The 19672-nt window shown below is 44.0% G+C and overlaps 1 protein-coding gene across 1 annotated transcript in view; it reads left to right on the forward strand.

Moving 5' to 3' along the window:
• The window catches only part of CD109 (CD109 molecule), a 134933-nt gene that overhangs the window by 16380 nt on the left and 98881 nt on the right, over nt 1-19672 (forward strand). The window contains exons 3-4 of the mRNA XM_068985506.1: nt 5618-5646; nt 13759-13989. Coding sequence (XP_068841607.1) covers nt 5618-5646; nt 13759-13989 — 260 coding nt within the window. The remainder of the gene's footprint in view (nt 1-5617; nt 5647-13758; nt 13990-19672) is intronic.

Below are 19672 nucleotides of genomic sequence, written 5' to 3' on the forward strand. Positions count from 1 at the left end.
ATTTTATATTTTGCTGCTGCAAATTATTGCTAGAATGTTAGGACTTTCAAATAAGACTTACCCAGTGCCTGGGAGATTCCAGGCTGCCCTTGTAAATTTAGAGGGAAGACAGCAAGTTAAAAAAAAATGTCAAGTACTTCAAGTCGACCTTTTAATAAGGACACATGGAACAAGTGAGAGGGCTTTAAGTTGGATCTCTTTGCACATTCTTCAAGTCACTTCCTGAGTCCAGCAAGATTTAGGGGTAGACAGACCTCTCTCCTTCTGCATCCCAGCTTTTGGGGGCAGCTGTGTGTTTCTTGGGTCTGTGGTGGACATGGTCACCTGTCTGAGCAGTGAGACCCGGGCTTGCAGTCCACCCCCTCTTCCAATTTCTCTCTGATGAGAAAATTCCTCAAAACTTTGACTCTATGAAGAGCTGCATTAAAATTTGCTGTGTGACTCAGGGAACTCAAACAGGGGCTCTGTATCAACCTAGAGTGGTGGGGTGGGGAGGGAGGTTCAAGAGGCAGGGGGTACATGTATACCTTCTGCTGATTTATATTGATTTACAGAAAACAACAAAATTCTGTAAAGCAATTATCTTCAATTAAAACATAAATAAACTTAAAAATTAAGAAAAATGTCTACGAATGGGATTTCCTGCACTTCAAATCTGGGTAGCTGGCTTTGAGTTGCTGCAATGCTTGACCTCCTATTAATCAACCTACTGGATTTATTTGGATTGTAGACTCGAAGCTGCTTTTTAATTTTCTCCTTGCTTAGTGTCATGTAGATAAAAATAAATTACTCCCCGTCTCCTGCCCCCAACACAGCACACATGCACACACACGCACACACACTCGCAGTCTAGTCTTTGTGAGTTTGCCAGTGATGGGAGGTAACTCGCTGGTCGGGCCCTGGCAGAAAGGAAGCACATTGTTTCCTCCAGTCATGGGGCTGACAAAACAGGCAACCCTGATGGTTTATGTTAAAGATGTGAAAAATCAGTGACTCTATAATCACGCATGCTGGTTTGTTGGGGGAAGAGCTCCTTGCAGTTTAATATTTTTGATTTTATTCCACTGTGGGACACTGTGGTGGGGTGCCATGGCCTCCCTCCCAGAACCAGCGCATCAGGGATGAAGACTTATTCTCTGAAGTCACTGGGGGATGGTGCAGCCCACTGCCTTCTGAGCTGACTCCTCGGGGACTGTGCCCACTAGGGAGATTTGCCCCGCACCCTCCTTGGGGGAGGCCCAGCTTCCCCGCCAACCCTACTCGGGGCAGCTAGGGGTCTGACTGGCTTCTGAGGGCTCCCGATGGATGTGTCTGGAGCCTGCGTTGCGGCTTCTTCCCTCTTCTTCCCCAGTCCTGCCTCCACAAGTCTTCTCCAGGGCTGGTCCCAGGCGCACGCCCTGCTTTTTCATCACCGTCTCAGAATTAGCTTCCCAGGGAACCAACCTTAGACACGTGTGGTTGTTTCCTTTGAAGGTGAGTTTTTCCGATCTTGACAGTGAAAGTGAAAGTGAAGTCGCTCAGTTGTGTCCGACTCTGCGGCCCGTGGACTGTAGCCCACCAAGCTCCTCCGTCCATGGGATTCTCCAGGCAAGAATACGGGAGTGGGTTGCCATTTCCTTCTCCAGGGGATCTTCCCGACCCAGGGATCGAACCCAGGTCTCCCACATTGCAGGCAGACGCTTTAACCTCTGCACCACCAGGGCAGCCCCTTTCCGATCTTGAAGTTAACTTCAAATGTATCGAGACTGCGTAGTGTGAAGAAGGGATAAAAAGAGCTGAGAAATTGTCCAGTTTGTATTTCCTTTTCAGAAGGTTCTTGTATTACACAAATTTTTTAATGAGCTCCACCACTGCAGCTCCTCTAAGGGTGGGGAGAAACATCATGGAAGAGTATCTGGGTTCCTGGTGATGATTAAGGTAGAGTCGAGGGGAGAAGGGAGTCCAGGAGATTGTGATTTTGAACCTGTCTGACTGAGGGAGTCAGGAGCATACACAAAGAGGCTTCCCAGGATGTGCAGCTTTTATGTAATCAAAGGTGGGTGGAATATAAGAACAAAAGTACAGTTGCTGGTAGAAACAGGCAGTGGCTTAGAATCTCGGCTCTGTTACTTCTTTTTTATGTGACTTTGGGGAACTCACTTAAGGTCTCTGTGATTCAGGTTCTCATTTGTAAAATAAGGATACTAATACTTAAAATTGCTAGAGAATCTTTTTTATTTCAAATGTGTTCCAGTTATCTATTGCTGTGAATGAAACACTCAACACTTAGGAGCTTCAAACTATAGTTTATTATTTCTCACGGGACTTAGTCCTTCCACATATACATACAAGATTGGTAATTTGTCTTAATCAGTTATTATCATAATTGTTGTGAAATTTTCTAATTCCGTGATTCCTTCTACATTTATTAATTGGAATTCTATGGTAAAGAATAACTTTTTCAGAATGTGTATGTATAACCGAATCTCTTTGCTCTGCAGGAGAAATTAACATTGTAAATCAACTATCCTTCAATAAAATTAATTAAAAATAGTAAAAAAAAGAGTAACTTTTTCCTCTCCCTCATTTAAATAATATACCAGCACAAATTCATAGGCTCTTATTTTATTCTGTAGGTTATACTCCAGTATTTATTTGAATGTTCCAGTTATCTGGCCATTATCATCATAATATTCAATCTGAACATTCACGTAAATGAAAAATTATTTTTGTAGATTTCCCATATTATTCCTTACATCATGCATGCCTAGCTTTCCCTATTATCAATATTGCTCATAAGAATGGCACATTATTTTTCTTACCAAGGATGAACCTGTGTTGTTATTTCATAATCTCCCAAACTTCATAGTTTACATGTTTACATTAAGATTCACTCTTGGTGTTGTAAATTCTGTGGGTTTTGTTGAATGTATAATGACAATTTGTTCATCATTATAATGTCATACAAAGTATTTTTACTGCCCTAAAGTCTTTTTTTTTCTGACAAAGATAAGTTGACTACCTAGAATAATGAAATTAGAAGCAAAAATAAACAAATGGGACCTAATTAAATTTAAAAGCTTTTGCATAGCAAAGGAAAGAATAAAGAAAAGACAACCCTCAGAATTGGAGAAAATGTTTTAAAATAAACCAACTGACAAGGGATAAATCTTTAAGATATACAAACAGCTCATGCAGCTCAATATAAAAAAAACAAACAACCCAATCAAAAAATGGGCAGAAAATCTAAATAGACATTTCTCCAAAGAAGACATTCAGATGGCCCACAAACAGATGAAAATATATTCAACATCATTAATTATTAGAGAAATGCAAATCAAAATTACAATGAGGTGTCACTTTACACCAGTCAGAATGGCCATCATCAAAAATCTACAAATAATGAATGCTAGAGAAGGTGTACTGAAAGGAGAACCCTCCTACGCTGTTGGTGGGGATGTAAATTGGTTACCGCCACTATGGAGAACAGTATGGAGGTTCCTCAAAAACCTAAAAGTAGAGCTACCATATGATCCAGGCAATCCCACTCCTGAGCATATATCCAGAGAAAACCGTAGTTCCGAAAGATATATGCACCCTGAAGTTCATTGCAGCACTATTTACAATAGCCAGGACATGGAAGCAACCTCAGTGCCCATCAGCAGAGGTATGGATAAAGATGTGGTACAGGTGTGCAATAGAATATTGCTGGACTGTAAAAAGGAATGAAATGGTGCCATTGCAGAGACGTGGATGGACCTGGAGATGGTCATACAGAGTGAAGTCAGAAAGAGAAAAACAGTTGTCTCCTAAAACTGCCTATAGGTGGAATCTAGAAAAATGGTACAGATGAGCTTATTTGCAAAGCAGAAGTGGAGTCACAGATACAGTGAACAAACTTATGGTTACTCAGGGGAGGGGGAATAGTATGAACTGGGAAATTGGGACTGACACGTGCACTACTGTGTGTGAAAGAGTAACTAATGAGAACCTACCGTGTAGCACAGGAAGCGCTACTCAGTGCTGTGTGTGCGTGCTAAATCGATTCAGTTGTGCCCGACTCTTTGCCACCCTATGGAATGTAGCCCACCAGACTCCTCTGTCCATGGGATTCTCCAGGCAAGAGTAGTGGAGTGGGTTGCCCTCCTCTAGACTCAGTGCTCTATGGTGGCCTAAATGGGAAGGAAATCTAAAAAAGGGTAGATGTATATGCAGGTTTAACTGGCTTGCTTTGCCATCCAGCAGAAACGAACACAAGATTGTAGAGCAACTACACTTCAGTAACAAGTAATAAAAAAAATTGGTTGGCTGTACTTATGGAGTCTATTTCTAGGCTCTCTATTCCCTCCCATTGATCTGCCTATCCTTTTGCTGGAATCACATGGTCTTGATTACTGTAGCTTTATTGTAAGTCTTGAAGTCAGGCAGCATTATTCCTCCACCTTTATTCTTCAGTACGGTTAGCTAGTCTGCGTCTTTCGCTTTTCCATGTAAACTTTAGAATCAGTTTGTTGAAATCCATAAAATCACTTGCTGGGATTTTGATTAGGATTGCGTTGACTCGAAAGATCAAGTTGGGAAGAACTGATGTCTTGATAATTGCGTTGTTCTATTTATGAACATTGAGCGTCTCTCCATTTATTTAGCTCTTTGATTTCAAAGATTTTAAAAAAAAGTATTTATTTTTAAAATTTGGCCGCATTGGGTCCTAGTTGCAGCATGATGGCTTTCCCTGCAGCATGTGGGGCCTTAGCTCCCGACCAGGGATTCATCCTGCATTCCCTGTGTTGCAAGGCCGACTCAGCCGCTGGACTAGCAGGGAAGCTCTGTGGATAAAAAAATTGAACCTAGAGAATTAGGTAACATGTCAAGGACTAGTGGTCTGATTGCAGAAGCCACTGGCCTGACCCCTGCTGCATGCTTTGCCTGTCTGTTCCCACGGGGTAGACGCCTGTGGCCTCCAGGAGGAGAGGGGCTGTGTCTGTCTTATTTACTGGGTTACCCTTAATAAGTGTTTCTTAAATGAATGAAGAAACTGAGGGCCTGTTACCACCTATAAATTCATGTCACTTAAATGGGAACTTCGAATAAGTACTGTTTTATTTTTAACTTGGAACGTTTTTCCCTAGCAGTAAATAGATTTGATGAGAAGTTGGCATGAGTTAAATTAGCAGTCTTTGTTTAGTAACTTACATGAAAAAAGTCTGCATCGTTTTAATACTAGTGGGTCAGTTAGGAGTCCCAGCTCACCCCTGATGTGACTAATGCCTTCCTTTTTTCTGTCTGTCATGAGTATATGAGAAATGTTCATTAGAAGTGAACCTCAGCTTCCTTCTGTTCACTGTATGAAGTGTCCCTCAAACATGTTTAACCTTAAAACAGCAAGAGAAACAGCAGCAACACTGACACCAGAAACGAACGTGGAAAAGAGGAGCAGAACCCGGTTTTCGGGGAGAGGTTCGCCCACTTGTGTTCTGGGCTTTAATAAAGTCGTTTTGGCTTGGGTGAATAAATTTGCGATTTAGTAAGTTTATGATACCCTGTATATTTGAAAGAATATTAGGAGAGTCTTCATGAGTTTTATGTTATATCATCATATTCAAATTATGACTGTTTTCTTCCCTGTTTTCCTTTTTAGGCTCTTTCAAGACACTTATTCTTCCATCAGTAAGTATTTATTTTAAAAATTTGGTTTCATAATTCTGCATCGTGTCAGTGAAATGAATTTCCGATTTTTTTGACTTTCATATTGATTTACATGCCTTGTGAGTTTGGCTTGAGTTCAGTTCCACCTTCAGATTATTTAAGAATAATATTACTCCAGGGAGATTGGTTATTAGCCTCTTCAGATGCATAATGGAGATTTTCCTTTTGTAAAATAGAGAACTTCCTGAGGGGAACTGGCCTGGACTCTCCACACAGGGACCTGGGTGGGTTTGGTCCTGCTTCTGCCCTAATGAGCGCAGCAGTCTTGGGCGTGTCTTTGTTGCTCCCTCCCAGTTTCTTTGTCCTGGAAAAGGGCAGTGCCTCCTTGAGCAGAATTGCTGCTTGAGGCCAAACAAACAAATAAAAATCAGTAATTGATACTGATCCTATCTTTGATTAAAATTTTGATTTTTTTTTGTTTCATAATTCTGTATTGCTTTTGCTATTTATTATTGAGTTTTTTGCTATTATTATTGAGTTACTGGATTATTGAGTTTTTTGGCACCCTCTTAAATTTTGCACCTGAAGCAAGTGCCTGGCTCACCTCACCGTGGTCCCAGCCCTGGAGAAGGGGATAAAAGTGTAGTCTGTTTCATAGAGGCTACCTTGGAGGTGAAATGAGATGTAAACATGCTGTGGCATCTGCTGTAGAAGTGGGAGGAGTTAGCGGATTCATGTTGGTGTGTGGCAAAACCAATACAATATTGTAAAGTAATTAACCTCCAATTATAATAAATAAGTTTATATTAAAAAAAAAAGAAACCTGATTACTCAATGTTGCTTAACTAGTCCTACTTCTCATAGCTTTAATTTGGAAGTCTGTCCTTTATAACTGTTTTCTTTTGGAGCTTCACACATTTAATGTACAGTTAAACACAGCATCCACCAAGAGGACAATTTGGTGTACTTTTCTGGGACTAGATGAGTAATGACTTTGACCTTGACACATTACACACTTATGTAGGGTCAGCATCTCCCAATAAGCCAGGTTCCTTATTACCTCTTGAAGTTTGCTTATTAAGCACATTGAGAAACCACATTCATTTTGAGGGGGAGTTCTTAGGGAATGGGCTTCCCTGGTGGGTCGGTGATAAAGAATCTGCCTGCAGTGCAGGAGACCGTGGTTCAGTCCCTGGGTTGGGAAGATCCCCTGGAGAAGGGAATGGCTACCCACTTCAGTATTCTTGTCTGGAGAATTCCTTGGACAGAGGAGCCTTGTTGGGGGTAGGGGAACTACAGTCAGTGGGATCACAAAGAGTTGGGCATCACTGAGTGACGAACACTTTAACACTTTTCACACTCTTGGAGAATATATATAGTGCTCCCAAACAGTTCTTCCCCCTGGAGCAGGAAATGGCAGCCTGCTTCAGTACTCTTGCCTGGAAAATTCCGTGGACAGAGGTGTCTGGTGGGCTGCAGTTCATGGAGTTGCGCAGAGTCAGACACGGCTGGGTGAGCATAAACAATCCGTTACAAAAAGTCCTTGGTTTTGTTCAGTCTCTAAGCTGTATCTGTCTCTTTGCCACCCCATGGCCTGCAACATGCCAGGCTTCCCTGTCCTTTGCTGTCTCTGGAGTTTGCTTAAATTCATGTCCACTGAGTCAGTATTGCTATTTAATCATCTCAACCTCTGACACCCCGTTCCTCTTTTAATTTTTCCCAGAGTCAGGGTCTTTTCCAGTGAGTCGGCTCTTTGCATCAGGTAGGCTAAGTGTTGGAGCTTCAGCTTCAGCATCAATCCTTTCAATTATTCAGGTTGATTTCCTTTAGGATTGACTGGTTTGATCTCTTTGCAATTCAAGGGACTCTTAGAATCTCCAGCACCACAGTTTGAAAGCATCAGTTCTTCAGTGCTCAGCCTTTTTTATGGTTCAACTCTCTGTACAAGTCATCTGTACTTGACTATAAGAAAAACCATAGCTTTGTCTATACAGACCTTTGTCATCAGTGTGATGTCTCTGCTTTTTAATATACTTTCTAGATTTGTCATAGCTTTTCTTCCAAGGAGTGAATGTCTTTTAATTTCATGGCTGCAGTCACTGTTAAAATCATGGCTGCAGTGATTTTGGAGCCCCTAAAAATAACATCTGCCACTGTTTCCATTTTTCCCCCTTTATTTGCCATCAAGTGATGGGACCATGAGCTTAGTTTTTTGAATGTTGCATTTTAAGCCAGCTTTTTCACTCTATTCTTTCACCCTCAGCAAGAGGCTCTTTACTTTCTGTTTGCTTTCTGCCATTAGAGTGGTTTCATCTGCGTATCTGAGATTGCCAATATTTTTCCTGACAATCTTGATTCCAGCTTGGCATTTCACACCATGTACTCTGCGTATAAGTTAAATAAGCAGTGTGACAATGTACAGCCTTGACATACTCCTCTCATAACTATTATATTTCTTACCTATTATGTTTGTACTTACCTTACTAAGAAATATACTGCTGTAAAATAGAAAGTAGGGGCAGGGGAAGCATAGGCATAAGTAGGCAGAGTGGGGTTAAAAAAACCCCAAACTTAACGACAATAAGATATTAGACTGCGTTAATACGACTTCAGACATTAGGTGCTGGCTCCCCATGTCTGTGTCCTTAACTCTGTTGAAAGAGTATTACAATGAGAAGATTAAAATAAATCCTGTGTGACTTAATTGTCCGATAGCGGAAGAGGGTGAGATTTAAGTTCAGGAAGAACAGCTTGAAGCATAGTAACTGCTTTCCTCAAAGAAGTCCACAGCTGCACTGGATGCAGGGTGGTGAGACTGGAAGGAGCAGGCGTGTGGGTGGGACCCGAGCACTTGGGCTGGGATTCCAGTAAGCCTCCTCTAAACTGTACTCATCCCATTTATCATTAGCTGCAAATTTCACTCCTGTTAGTCTTTAAGTTAAAAAAAAATAAATTTATTTTTGGCTACACTGGGTGTTTGTTGCTGCACGTGGGCTTTTTCTCATTGCAGCGAGCGAGGGCTGCTCTCTAGACAGGGTTCGCGGGCGTCTCATTGCAGTGGCTTCTCTGTGGGGGAGCACGGGCTCTAGCGCGTAGGCTCAGTAGCTGCGGCACAGAGGCTTAGTTGCACACGGACATGTGGGATCTTCCTGGACCAGGGATCGAACCCATGTCCCCTGCATTGGCAGGTGGTTTTTTAATCACTAGACCACAGGGAAGCCCTGCTATTATTCTTAAAAGTCTTAACTGTATGAAATACTTAACCCAGTATCTCATATTTGTCTTTAACATTATTTCTGTTGTATATAGATACAGCAGTTACGTGTTGAAAACTTTACTAGAGCTTATGCTTAGGACTAGATCCTTTTTTAGTAAAACAGAACTTTAAAGACTTAGTCATAAAGTGTCTGGGAAAATTTGATAATGCTTGGCAAAAATAGAAGGTTCTGCATTTTTATGAGTTTTCGATGAAAATAGACCCATCTTTAAAAGAGTACTTGCATTCTGATGTTTGCAAACATAATATTTAAAATTAGTTTTTAAGGTCCTCATGAATTTTTGCTATAAATTATGAATATTTTGGCTGTGTTAAAACAAGTGTGTTTTTAATATCTGACTGGCTCATTTTTTCTGCTTCTGATATAGTGAAGTCAGCCTTCAGTAAGAAGTAAATAAAAAAAGCAATCTATGCTTAACATAAAGGTTGTTTTTTTATATAAAATATGCTAGAAAAAGTTTCTGTTATTCTCTTTGTAAATAAAATGTAAAATGAGGGAGTGGCTTTTAAAATTAAAATGCTTAAAATTTTTAAAATTTTATATTGGAGTATAGTTGATACAATGTTGTGTTAGTTTCAGGTATACAGCAAAGTGAATCATGTATGCATAAACATATATCTACTCTTTTTTGGATCTCTTCCCATATAAATTATTACAGAATATTGAGTATAGTTCCCTGTGTTATACAGTAGGTCCTTGTGGATTATCTGTCTTACATATGAAAGTGAAAGTTGTACAGTTGTGTCTGAATCTTTGTGATCTCATGGACTGTGGCCTGTAGCCTCTGTCCATGGAATTCTCCATGCATGAATACTGGAGTGGGTTGCCATTTCCTTCTCTAGGCCATCTTCCCAACCCAGGGATCGAACCCAGGTCTCCTGCATTGCAGGAAGCTTCTATACCAACTGAGCCACTCGGGAAGCCCCATCTTACATATAATAGTATGTATATGTTAATCCCAACCTTCTAATAAAATTAGAATGCTTTTAATGTTTAATTACTAATATATTTTAAAATAGAAACGATCATCTTGAGTTTCTCAGTTTTATTTAGAAAGTTATTTGAAATTGCCATTACTTTTGGTAACTGGAGTTATTAGTGAAATAAAGTAGTATTAAATACTCTTGTGTTGTCTCAGTTTCCTTACGACAGTTAATCTTTCAGAGAAGGTGAGATGGTTTTAGATGGGCCAGATTAGAATCAGGAATCTGTTGTCACTTTGGGATTTATTGTCCATTAGGGACTTTCCCGAGCAACCCTCTGTCATGTACTCTGGGTGGAGAGCTGTCATCCACCTGGAGGGTTTGTGTTTATGGATACCCAGAACATTCTTAGCATAACTGAGAATCAACAGCGCTCAGCTCAGGTGCTGGTTGATATCTTGTTGATCTAAGTCCTGGGGACCGAATACCCCCGGCCTCTTGTCCTGCTGTCAGACAGTGTCTGTCTCTGGGAACCACATCTTTCCCCAGCCCTGCAACTTCAGCTGAACACATAGGATCCAAAATCTCTGCAGGTAAATAATTGGTTCTTGTATGCGAGATAAGGAATCCCTTTATTACCAGTTCAGGGAACTCTTTTCAGTAATTGTGGGAGAAGGTGGTTTACCAGCAGAGATTCGGGAGATTTGCTACCTTTGATCCTCACCACCGTCGGGAGCAGGTTACAACTGACTGTGGGTCCGGCGCAGAGAGACTCTTTCATGGGGATTGCTTAACATCCCCAGTATTTTCTCCAGCCTCCTTCTCACTATGTCCTCCACTGTTACCAGTGGATGGCCAGGGTCTGTACTGACACCCATGGTGATGGTGACACCCTGAGCCGTGCAGGGGTGCCCCCCGATTCAGGGGGACATCCAAGGTCCACTCTGAAAGTCCATATTGTTATCTCTGACTTTCCAGCCCTAGGATCGTCCCCAAGACTTTGAGGGTCCTAAATCCCCAAATTTTACCTGTGAGGAGGTGGGGCTTCTACCAGGGGAGGGTTGAACAAGAGAATTATGGTAACTGAAAGGAGCAGAGAGTCAGCACTGTCCCCTCTTGCGTATCAACTCCCTGAAGGAGGATGGAGCAGGAGGCAGGAAGAGTCCTTGGACACCTTTGTGTCGCTTCTAATTCTCTGACTTTTCGTGGTTAATAAGTCTTTGGTTGCAGGCCTCTGCATCATTAATTTGGCTTAAGTCTTTAATCTACTGGGGCTTTCCTGGTGGCTCAAATGGCAAAGAATCTGCCTGCAATGCAGAGACCTGGGTTCGATCCCTGGTTTGGGAAGATGCCCTGGAGAAGGGAATGGCAACCCATTCCAGTATTCTTATCTGGAGAATTCCATGGACAGAGAAGCCTGGTGAGCTATAGTCTGTGAGGTAGACAAGAGTTGGACACGACTGAGCGACTAATACTACTTTAATCTACTGTCTGTTCTGGGGTCTCTGTGCCACTAAAAATGATACCCAAATCATGGAGAGACATCCCATGTAATCCCGTATTTTTAAAGCACGAGCTGTTTATAAATCTGTGGTATATACAAGCAAACGATATGCTGGTTCCTGGCCTGCTTACCTTCCCTTGTGGCTCAGCTGGTAAAGAATCCGCCTGCGGTGCAGGAGACCTGGGTTCGATCACTGGGTTGGGAAGATCCCCTGGAGGAGGGAAAGGCTACCCACTCCAGTATTCTGGCCTGGAGAATTTCATGGACTGTGTAGTCCAGGGGGTCACAAAGAGTCGGACACGACTGAGTGACTTTCATGTGTACTCTTGTGTACATGCTTACAGTATTGAACACTCCGTTTAAAATAATCTGAGGACTGAAGCATCGTTTGAGAGAATAGAATAGAAGGATGCAAGTGCTAGGCTAGGTTCTCAGCCCTCTAGGGTATACATCTTTGGTTCACGTTGAATTCCAAGCTCGAAGGTGCTCAGGGAATGTTTGTTAAAGGAAAGCAAAAATCAGTACTAGAGGTCATTTGAAGGAGATATGACTGTTTCTCCTAACAGTTTATTATGAAAATATTAAATATCAAAAAATTTGAAAGAGTTTCATAGTGAACAGTCTTATAGCTACCACTTAGAATCTACTGTTAATGTTTTACTGTACTAGCTTTATCACGTATTTAATCTGTCTACTCATTTCTCCATCCATGAATTCATCTTATTTTTAAAATGCTTTTCTGAGTAAATTGGAAACGTCAGTACTTTTCTCCCTGTTGTGTTAGCGGTTCATCATGTTTCTTTCATATTCTTATCCGTATTGCTGGCTTTTTGGTGGCTGCTATTGCTGGAAAATTTCCTCAGAGCCCTCTGTGGGCAAATCTTATTTTTCCAAAGGAGGCAGAACGTCATTTCAGAATCTCGGGTTTAGGAATATGAAAATGAACTAAAAGTCAAGTGTATTAGTTATCTACTGCTGTGTAACCTATGGTCCCCAAACGCTGGTGTAAAACAGTCAGAGAATTTTATTACTTCGCACAGTTTCTGTGGGTCGGGAAGCTGGGGGCTGTGTAGCTGAGCAGGTCTGACGTGGGGTCTCAGGAGACGGCGCTTCCTGTGTCCGAGCTGCTGACCTCTGCAGGCGACCCCGGGCCTGGGGGTCCCCGGGAAGTCCGCTGTTCACGCGGCTGGCAGGTGGGCTGTGGCTGTTGGCCTCTGTCCCTCCCTATAGGCCTCTCACAGGCCTCTTGAGTGTCCTCATCGCATGGCAGCTGACTTCCCCCAGAGCCTCGGATCTGAGAAAAAGAGAACCAGGCAGAAGGTATCTGGTTAACGACACAGCCTCATTCTACTCCTGAGGAGCAGGTCACTGGAGATTTAGGCTTTCCCTTTTGCAAGAAGGGTCAAAAAATATTTGGACATGTTTTGTTTAAAAAAACTTTTTATTTTGTGTTGGGCTATAGCTGATTAACAACCTTGTGATAGTTTCAGATGAACAGGAAAGGGACTCAGCCATACATGCACACGTTGGATGGGTGAATGGATTTCTCCCCCAAACTCCCCTCCCAACCAGGCTGCCCCATAGCATTGAGCAGAGTTCCATGTGCTGGACAGTAGTAGGTCCCTTTTGGGTATCTGTGTTGAATATAGCAGTGCGGACATATTTTAAAACCACCACATGAAGGCTCTCGTTAGAGTATATAGCTCATCCCGGGTCTGAATATCAGCTAGTGACCTGGAGCAATTTCTTTCACTCTTCCAACCCCCCAGGTTCCTGGTTTGTAACCTGGCATTTGTTAGAGCATCCCCCTGAAGGATTGTTGTGAGGTGGAACGACACGGCGTGTGTAAGTTGCCAAGTGTGGCTTCTGGTCTGTCAATGCTAGAAGGTAGGATTTCCACTAGTGACAGACACAGTAACAGTATTGGTGCCATCAGACCTACCAGGACTATGACACGATGCACAAGGTTGGGCAAGAGAGTGCATCTTGGCACAGGTAAGAGATCCTGGAGAGAGAAGGGCAAGAAAAGACTGGTTTTCTTGTGCAAATGTGCCTTTGGGCTGCCTCAGACAGGGCAAGGCTCGGAAGCGAATGCTGAAGGGTGTTCTGACTCACCGTGACTGTGCGTGCAGAAGAGTTTGTACTTGGAATAGGAAGTGACAAGGTGACTGCTGACAGGGCTGTGGGGCGAGGCCCCTGCAGTCTGGGAACCTTGAGATTTAAGTAGAGAGCAAACCCCAGGGTGTGGAAAGAGGGAAAACAAATTTTTTAATTGTGGTGCCTAAGAGTAGCACATTTTTCAACGTTGCAATTACTTTTGATAATACTGTATATTTAAAACTTCAATTCTAGCTTACAATTAAAAACATTTTTGAGGTAAAACGATGAGACCGTGATACATCTGATGTCTTTTTTTTTTTCCCCCTAGCTACCTCTGAACAGTGCCGATGAGATGTATGAGCTCCGTGTCACTGGACGTGCCCAGGATGAGATTTTATTCTCAAATAGTACGCGCTTATCATTTGAGACCAAGAGAATGACTGTCTTCATTCAAACAGACAAGCCCCTGTATAAACCAAAGCAGGAAGTGAAGTTTCGTGTTGTTACACTCTTCTCTGATTTTAAGCCTTATAAAACCTTTTTAAACATTCTAATTAAGGTGAGTGCCAGGTGGAAATGAAACTGGGGCTTCAAGCCAGCTCATGGAGCTCTCTTGGAAATTCTGCTGACATTGTTGGTCCTGGGACATCTTAGGATTTGCGTGGCTAAGCTCCCCTCCTGACGTGGGATGGTTTCCCTAGGAAGGGGATGGTAGAGCATAGGTTAAGAGCTCAGGTTCCAGAGTCAGCTTGCTTGGGTTTTGGTCCCGGCTTCGTTATTGATGAATTCCTTTGTCAAACATGTTAAACCTCTGTGTCCTCGATACAGAGGGTGAGTCCTTGCTCACACTGATGTTGTATCCTGGTGGGTAGTGGACAAATAATAAATTAACATACAAATATCTATATATAAAAAATAAGTGTATGCACGTGTGAAAGAGAGGGAAAGAGCTTGTGTTTGCTGTTCTCAATAGGGTTGACTCTGCCAACGGAGGAAATGGCATAGGAACTTGTTAGGGCCACTGGGGGAGGAAACTAGCAGAGCACTTTGCCCAGAAGGTGAGTGGACAATATTAGGAGATAAGTCAGGTACGAGTAGGTTGACTGGAGGAGGGGCTGTACGGGATTTTCTTGGCTATGATATGCACCTTGGATTTTACTGTGAGGGAAATGAAAACTCACTGGAGAATTCTAAGGAGAGGCATGATATGATTTGACTTAAGATTTTAGAAGGATCACTCTGTGCTCTAAGAAGTGCTTAGAGGTGCTAGCTCTGTGACCTTGAGGAAATGGGTCAACATCTCTGAGCCTTGGTTTCCTTATTTGTAAAATGCGTAAAAATAATAAGACCTTTGTGAGGATTATGTGAGGGAGTTCATGGAGAGCATTTAGAACTGTGTCCAGCACATAGAACATGCTCACTAAACATTAGCTGTAGGAACCCCTTCTGGCAGGAAGTCTCTGGCCTCTGCTGCTGGAACACGCCAAGCTCTGAAAGCAGTGGAGTTAGCAGACCGAGTGCTTTCTGGTTCTTACCAAGCTGAAGATGGCCGAGATCCAGGTGGACCTGGTTTTCTACATGTAAGCCGAGGAGAATATTAGACATTTGATCAATGGCATAGAAATAGGGTGAGCAACTCATCCCAGTTTGCTGGGACTCTCTTTTGAAAAATCCCCTCAGTCCCAGGACATCAGTTACCCTAAATGTTCTGACAAATAACAGACTGGAAGGTAAATTTAGGCTTTTTATTTCCGTATCGTCCTATTCTTCTTAGTAGTTGTTGTTGTTATAAATTAAACAAACACAGAAATCTAGCAAACAAACATGTGTACATATAACTTCAAGCCAAGATAAGTTTGTAGTAAATACCACATGGGTTGGCATGTTCAATGCATATTTCTTGAGTGGCAGTGGTATTATTTCAGAATTTGCAGCTCTGTGAATTTCTGCCTTTGCTGTGTTGGAGTAAAGCAGGTCACCATAGTGAACAGCATGTCTAAATTCATATAACTCTCTGAATGGTGTTTATGGATTCCATTCATACTGTCCATCTTCCTTTGTCCACAAATACCGAATGCTCCGTGTAAAAGGAGGAGTCGGAAGCGAGTGTCTGTCTGTGTCTGGCTGTTTGTATTAGATCTGCGTGTTTACTGTCTCAATTGAGTAAAAGTCAGCGCTAGACAAATGGTCTGTTCTAGGCGTTAACTCAGAAGGAACCCTGCTGATGCTGTTTCGTGGATTCGTTTGGCCCCTCTCTGAGTTTGGACTTGACCTGACACATTAGTCTTTCCCAGAAATGCATGGAGAGACCTTCTTCTTGCTGCTTCTGGTTCCGAGGGATCCTGCCGGCCTGGCTGATGGGTGGCTCCCTCGGTCAAGTGAAGTGAAAGTTGCTCGGGCATGTCCAACTCTTTGCAACCCCATGGACTGTACAGTCCATGGAATTTTCCAGGCCAGAATACTGGAGTGGGTAGCCTTTCCCTCCTCCAGGGGGTCTTCCCAACCCAGGGATCGAACCCAGGTCTTCCGTATTGCAGGGAGATTCTTAACCGGCTGAGCCACAAGGGAAGCTTTGGGGAGGAAAATTTAGACTGAAATTCTACCAGGAACCCACGGCCTGGGACCCTGCCCTCCTCCTTCTGAAAATCGTCCTTTAGGCCCAGTTCATCAGACTGTGGTATTTCCTACATCTTTCTTGGAAAAATTTCCCAGAAAAAAGTAGGTCTTTAGTGTAGTGAGAGCCCTTGGTGTGAACCAAGTTGTACTTGCTAGCACAGCACTCCCTGCAGGCGAGTGTGGAGAATGCATCTTGGATCTACAACTGTTGGGGGCCCGTGTTGCCCAGCCGAGAACGACTCACTGTAGGATGTACCTAAAATATTGACCATCATAGCATATTCAGGCACTTCGGTGTTTTTCTGGGATCATTGGTTATTTCCCCTGATCTAATGACTGGCTTTCGCAGGAAGCAAAGGGGCTTCAGGGGCCTGTTTATGGTAATATAAGCTTCTTTCTCCTAATTCTGGCCGCCTGCAGCCAGTTTGTCCTTACACAATGGAAATATAAGTGTTTCAACAGTGACTGGGGGGTTCCCAGGGGGCTCAACGGGTAAAGAATCCGCCTGCAATACAGAAGACACAGGAGACGTGGGTTTGATCCCTGGGTCGGTAAAATCCGCCGGGGAAGGGAATGGCTGCCCACTCCAGTACTCTTGCCTGGAGAACTCCGTGGACAGAGCTCTGAGCCTGGAGGGCTGCAGTCCATGGGGTCGCAAAGAGTCGGACACGACTGAGGCGACTGAGCACGACAGTGTGGTGGTCACTGGCTCGGTGTTTTCTACCCTGCTGCCCTTCTTCATGCGCTTGTTGCTTCTGGTACAGGTGGATGGTCTTGTGGGCACGGCGGCTGGTCTGGGGTCCATCCCATCTGTGGCTGTCCTCTGACGCTCCGGCCTGGAGCAGTGGTGGCAAACCCAGATCCTCATCTTTGGCCAGAGGAGGGGCCGCCACATTTCAGTGACTTGCCGTCTTTAATTCTACATGCTAGACACTTAACGTGTGTGTGCTGTGCTCAGTCACGTCCGACTCTTTGCGACCCCAGGCACTGTAGTCTGCCAGGCTCCTCTGTCCATGGAGTTTTCCAGGCAAGAATTCTGTAGTGGGTTGGGCTGCCATTTCCTTCTTCAGGGGATCTTCCCGGCCCAGGGATCAAACCTTTGTCTCCTTCTCTGGTAGGCGGATCCTTGGCCACTGAGCCACCTTGTGCGTAATCCGGGACTCCGGAGAGTGGCAGAGATCCTTGCCTTCTCTAGCCAGGGTTAGTTTATTGCTCGAGAGGGTGTGGCCCAGGCAGCAGGCACTGTGCTGTGCAGAGGAAGCTGACGGAGAGCCCGAACTGTGCAGAGGCGACTCAGAGAGCGCGGGGAACCACTTTCCCTGCGTCTCCAGCCACATGACTGTTCCGTCTGCGGCAGGGGCACTGCTCACATCACACTGTGCTGTGCTGTGTGCGTCCCAGCAAGAGGTGACCATGTGCAAATGCTCTGCTGTGGTGCGCCTGTTCAGATCCTCGTGTGCCCTGGAAGGACCTCTGGCCTTTCTCCGTTCTCCATGTCTTCCTGGTTGGTGACATGCCCAGAACTTAGACCGGCCTGGGAAATGAGAGGGATTTGTCTCATTCACACCCAACCCCCTCAGTCCTCTAGGTCATCAAAGCCTTCAGTGTGGGTTTCCTTTGTCTATAGGGCTGTGGGAAAAATGGGTACCTTCACCAAAGTAATACATCAGTGGACTGTACGCGTTTCTTTGCCTACATTTTAAGCAACCCTGGGAATTATTTTTTTCTTTTTGTCAGTGTGACAGAAGAAAAATGGCCTTTCATTGTTTTCACTTGCATTTCCTTAATTATTCGACAGCATGTATTTATTAGCTTTTCACTTTTGATCCTTTGAGCTCTGGGGGTCATGCCGTGGCAGTGGGTGGGAGAGCCAGCTCTGATTGCAGTACCTGCTCCAGGGCTTGCCAAGCATGGTGACCTTCTGATTCTTGACCTGCTTGTGGTCTTTGCTTTTAATAGTTGGTTTCTGCCTTACTAGACCGCTTACTCAGGGGTCAGCATTGTTTTCACCCCGACTTTCACACTCGATCCTGCTGGAGGAGAGAGATTTCTTCTGACTGAAACACCACCTTGAGTTAGAGGATAGAAATTAAGAATGGAGAAATATTTGATCCCTACTGCCAGGAGTTCATAGTCCAGGGAACAAAGAAATACCAAACCCAAAGTAACAATGACAAAAGCACCCAAAAACCTAGATAATGAATGAGAGCTTTGAGCACTAATAACGTGTCAAGAGGGGTGAACTCTGGACGTCCTGAGGTTTCTCCAGGAAGTGGTGGCTTCTGCCTGTTGGAGGCCTGTGGAGAAGGAAGAATTTGGAGCTCATTTCAGCAGCTGGACAAGAAGTGAGGGCCTTCCATGCAGCAACTGTAGAGGCTTAGGTACACTGGCATTTGGAGCAAATTACAATCAAATCTGTGTGTTGGGAGGAAGATGTGCCTTGAGCAGTAGATGGGGTCAGCTTACTGAGCCCTGCAAACTGTGCAGGGGCTTCCCTGGTGGATCAGCCTGCCAAGCAGTAGGTTCATATTCAGTCCCTGGGTCGGAAAGATCCCCTGGAGGAGGAAATAGCAACCTGCTCCAATATTCTTGGCTGGGAAATCCCATGGACGGAGGAGCCTGGTGGGCTATGGTCCATGAGGTTACAGAACAGCTGGACGTGAGTTAGCGGCTACACAACAAACTATGCAAGGAGTGTAGCTCTCACTCTGTAGGCGAATAGAAGCCGTCGTTCCTTGGTGGTCTAGTATTATGATCATAGCCGGTGTTTATTCACTGTTGCATGCCAGGAACTGTGCCGGGTGTTTCAGCCGCTGTGCCTCAGCCTCAGGTTTGTGTTTGGCAGTGGGGAAGATGCATTGGAGGGGCAAGACTGGGGCAGAGAGATGAGCTGCAGTAGGTAGAAAATGGTGGCTGAACGTGAGGATGGAAGGGAGACAAATTGCAGAGATGTTAAAGGGACAGGGCTGGGGTTGGATTGGATGGATGTTGTGCATGGGGGCGTGGTCTGGGAGAGCCTGGGAAGACTCCGGTGCTTTTCATGCATCCTCTTGGTTAAGCGCCTTCGTGACATACTTTTGTTGAATCAAAAGACACATAGGTTCAAAGCCTCAATTTCATCGTGTGTTGGTGCCTTGATATCAGACCAGCTGTTTGCAGTTGAGGGCTTATCTAACCTCTCTGGGGGCCACTTTTCTCAGCTATCATGTGAGGGGAATCCTACTCTGGAGGAGAATCATAGTGATTGAATGATGTGTGAGTAGTTGTGAGAAGGCTGAGTGCCAGACACACGGGGCCTCTTATCCCCGCAGTGGGATTTTCTTCTACAGCAAGAGCAGCAGCATGGGTTTGGAGATGGATGTGTTGTAGTGTTTCATGTGGAAGGAAATACGGCGCCAAGAATTGAAAGGTAGAGCAGAATAAAAATATTCTCAGGAGACTATGATGAAATAATTAACTTTTATTTGCCTTTTTGGTAGTATTTTTGTTGTTCAGTTGCCAAGTTGTGGCCGAGTCTTTGCAACCCCATGGACTATAGCACGTCAGGCTTCCCTGTCCCTCACCATCTCCTGGAGTTTGCCCAATATAGAGCTGGCATTTCCAAGAGCTCACCTATTCTGCATGTG

The sequence above is a fragment of the Capricornis sumatraensis genome, chromosome 13, assembly GCF_032405125.1.
Source record: "Capricornis sumatraensis isolate serow.1 chromosome 13, serow.2, whole genome shotgun sequence".
Lineage (NCBI taxonomy): Eukaryota > Metazoa > Chordata > Mammalia > Artiodactyla > Bovidae > Capricornis > Capricornis sumatraensis.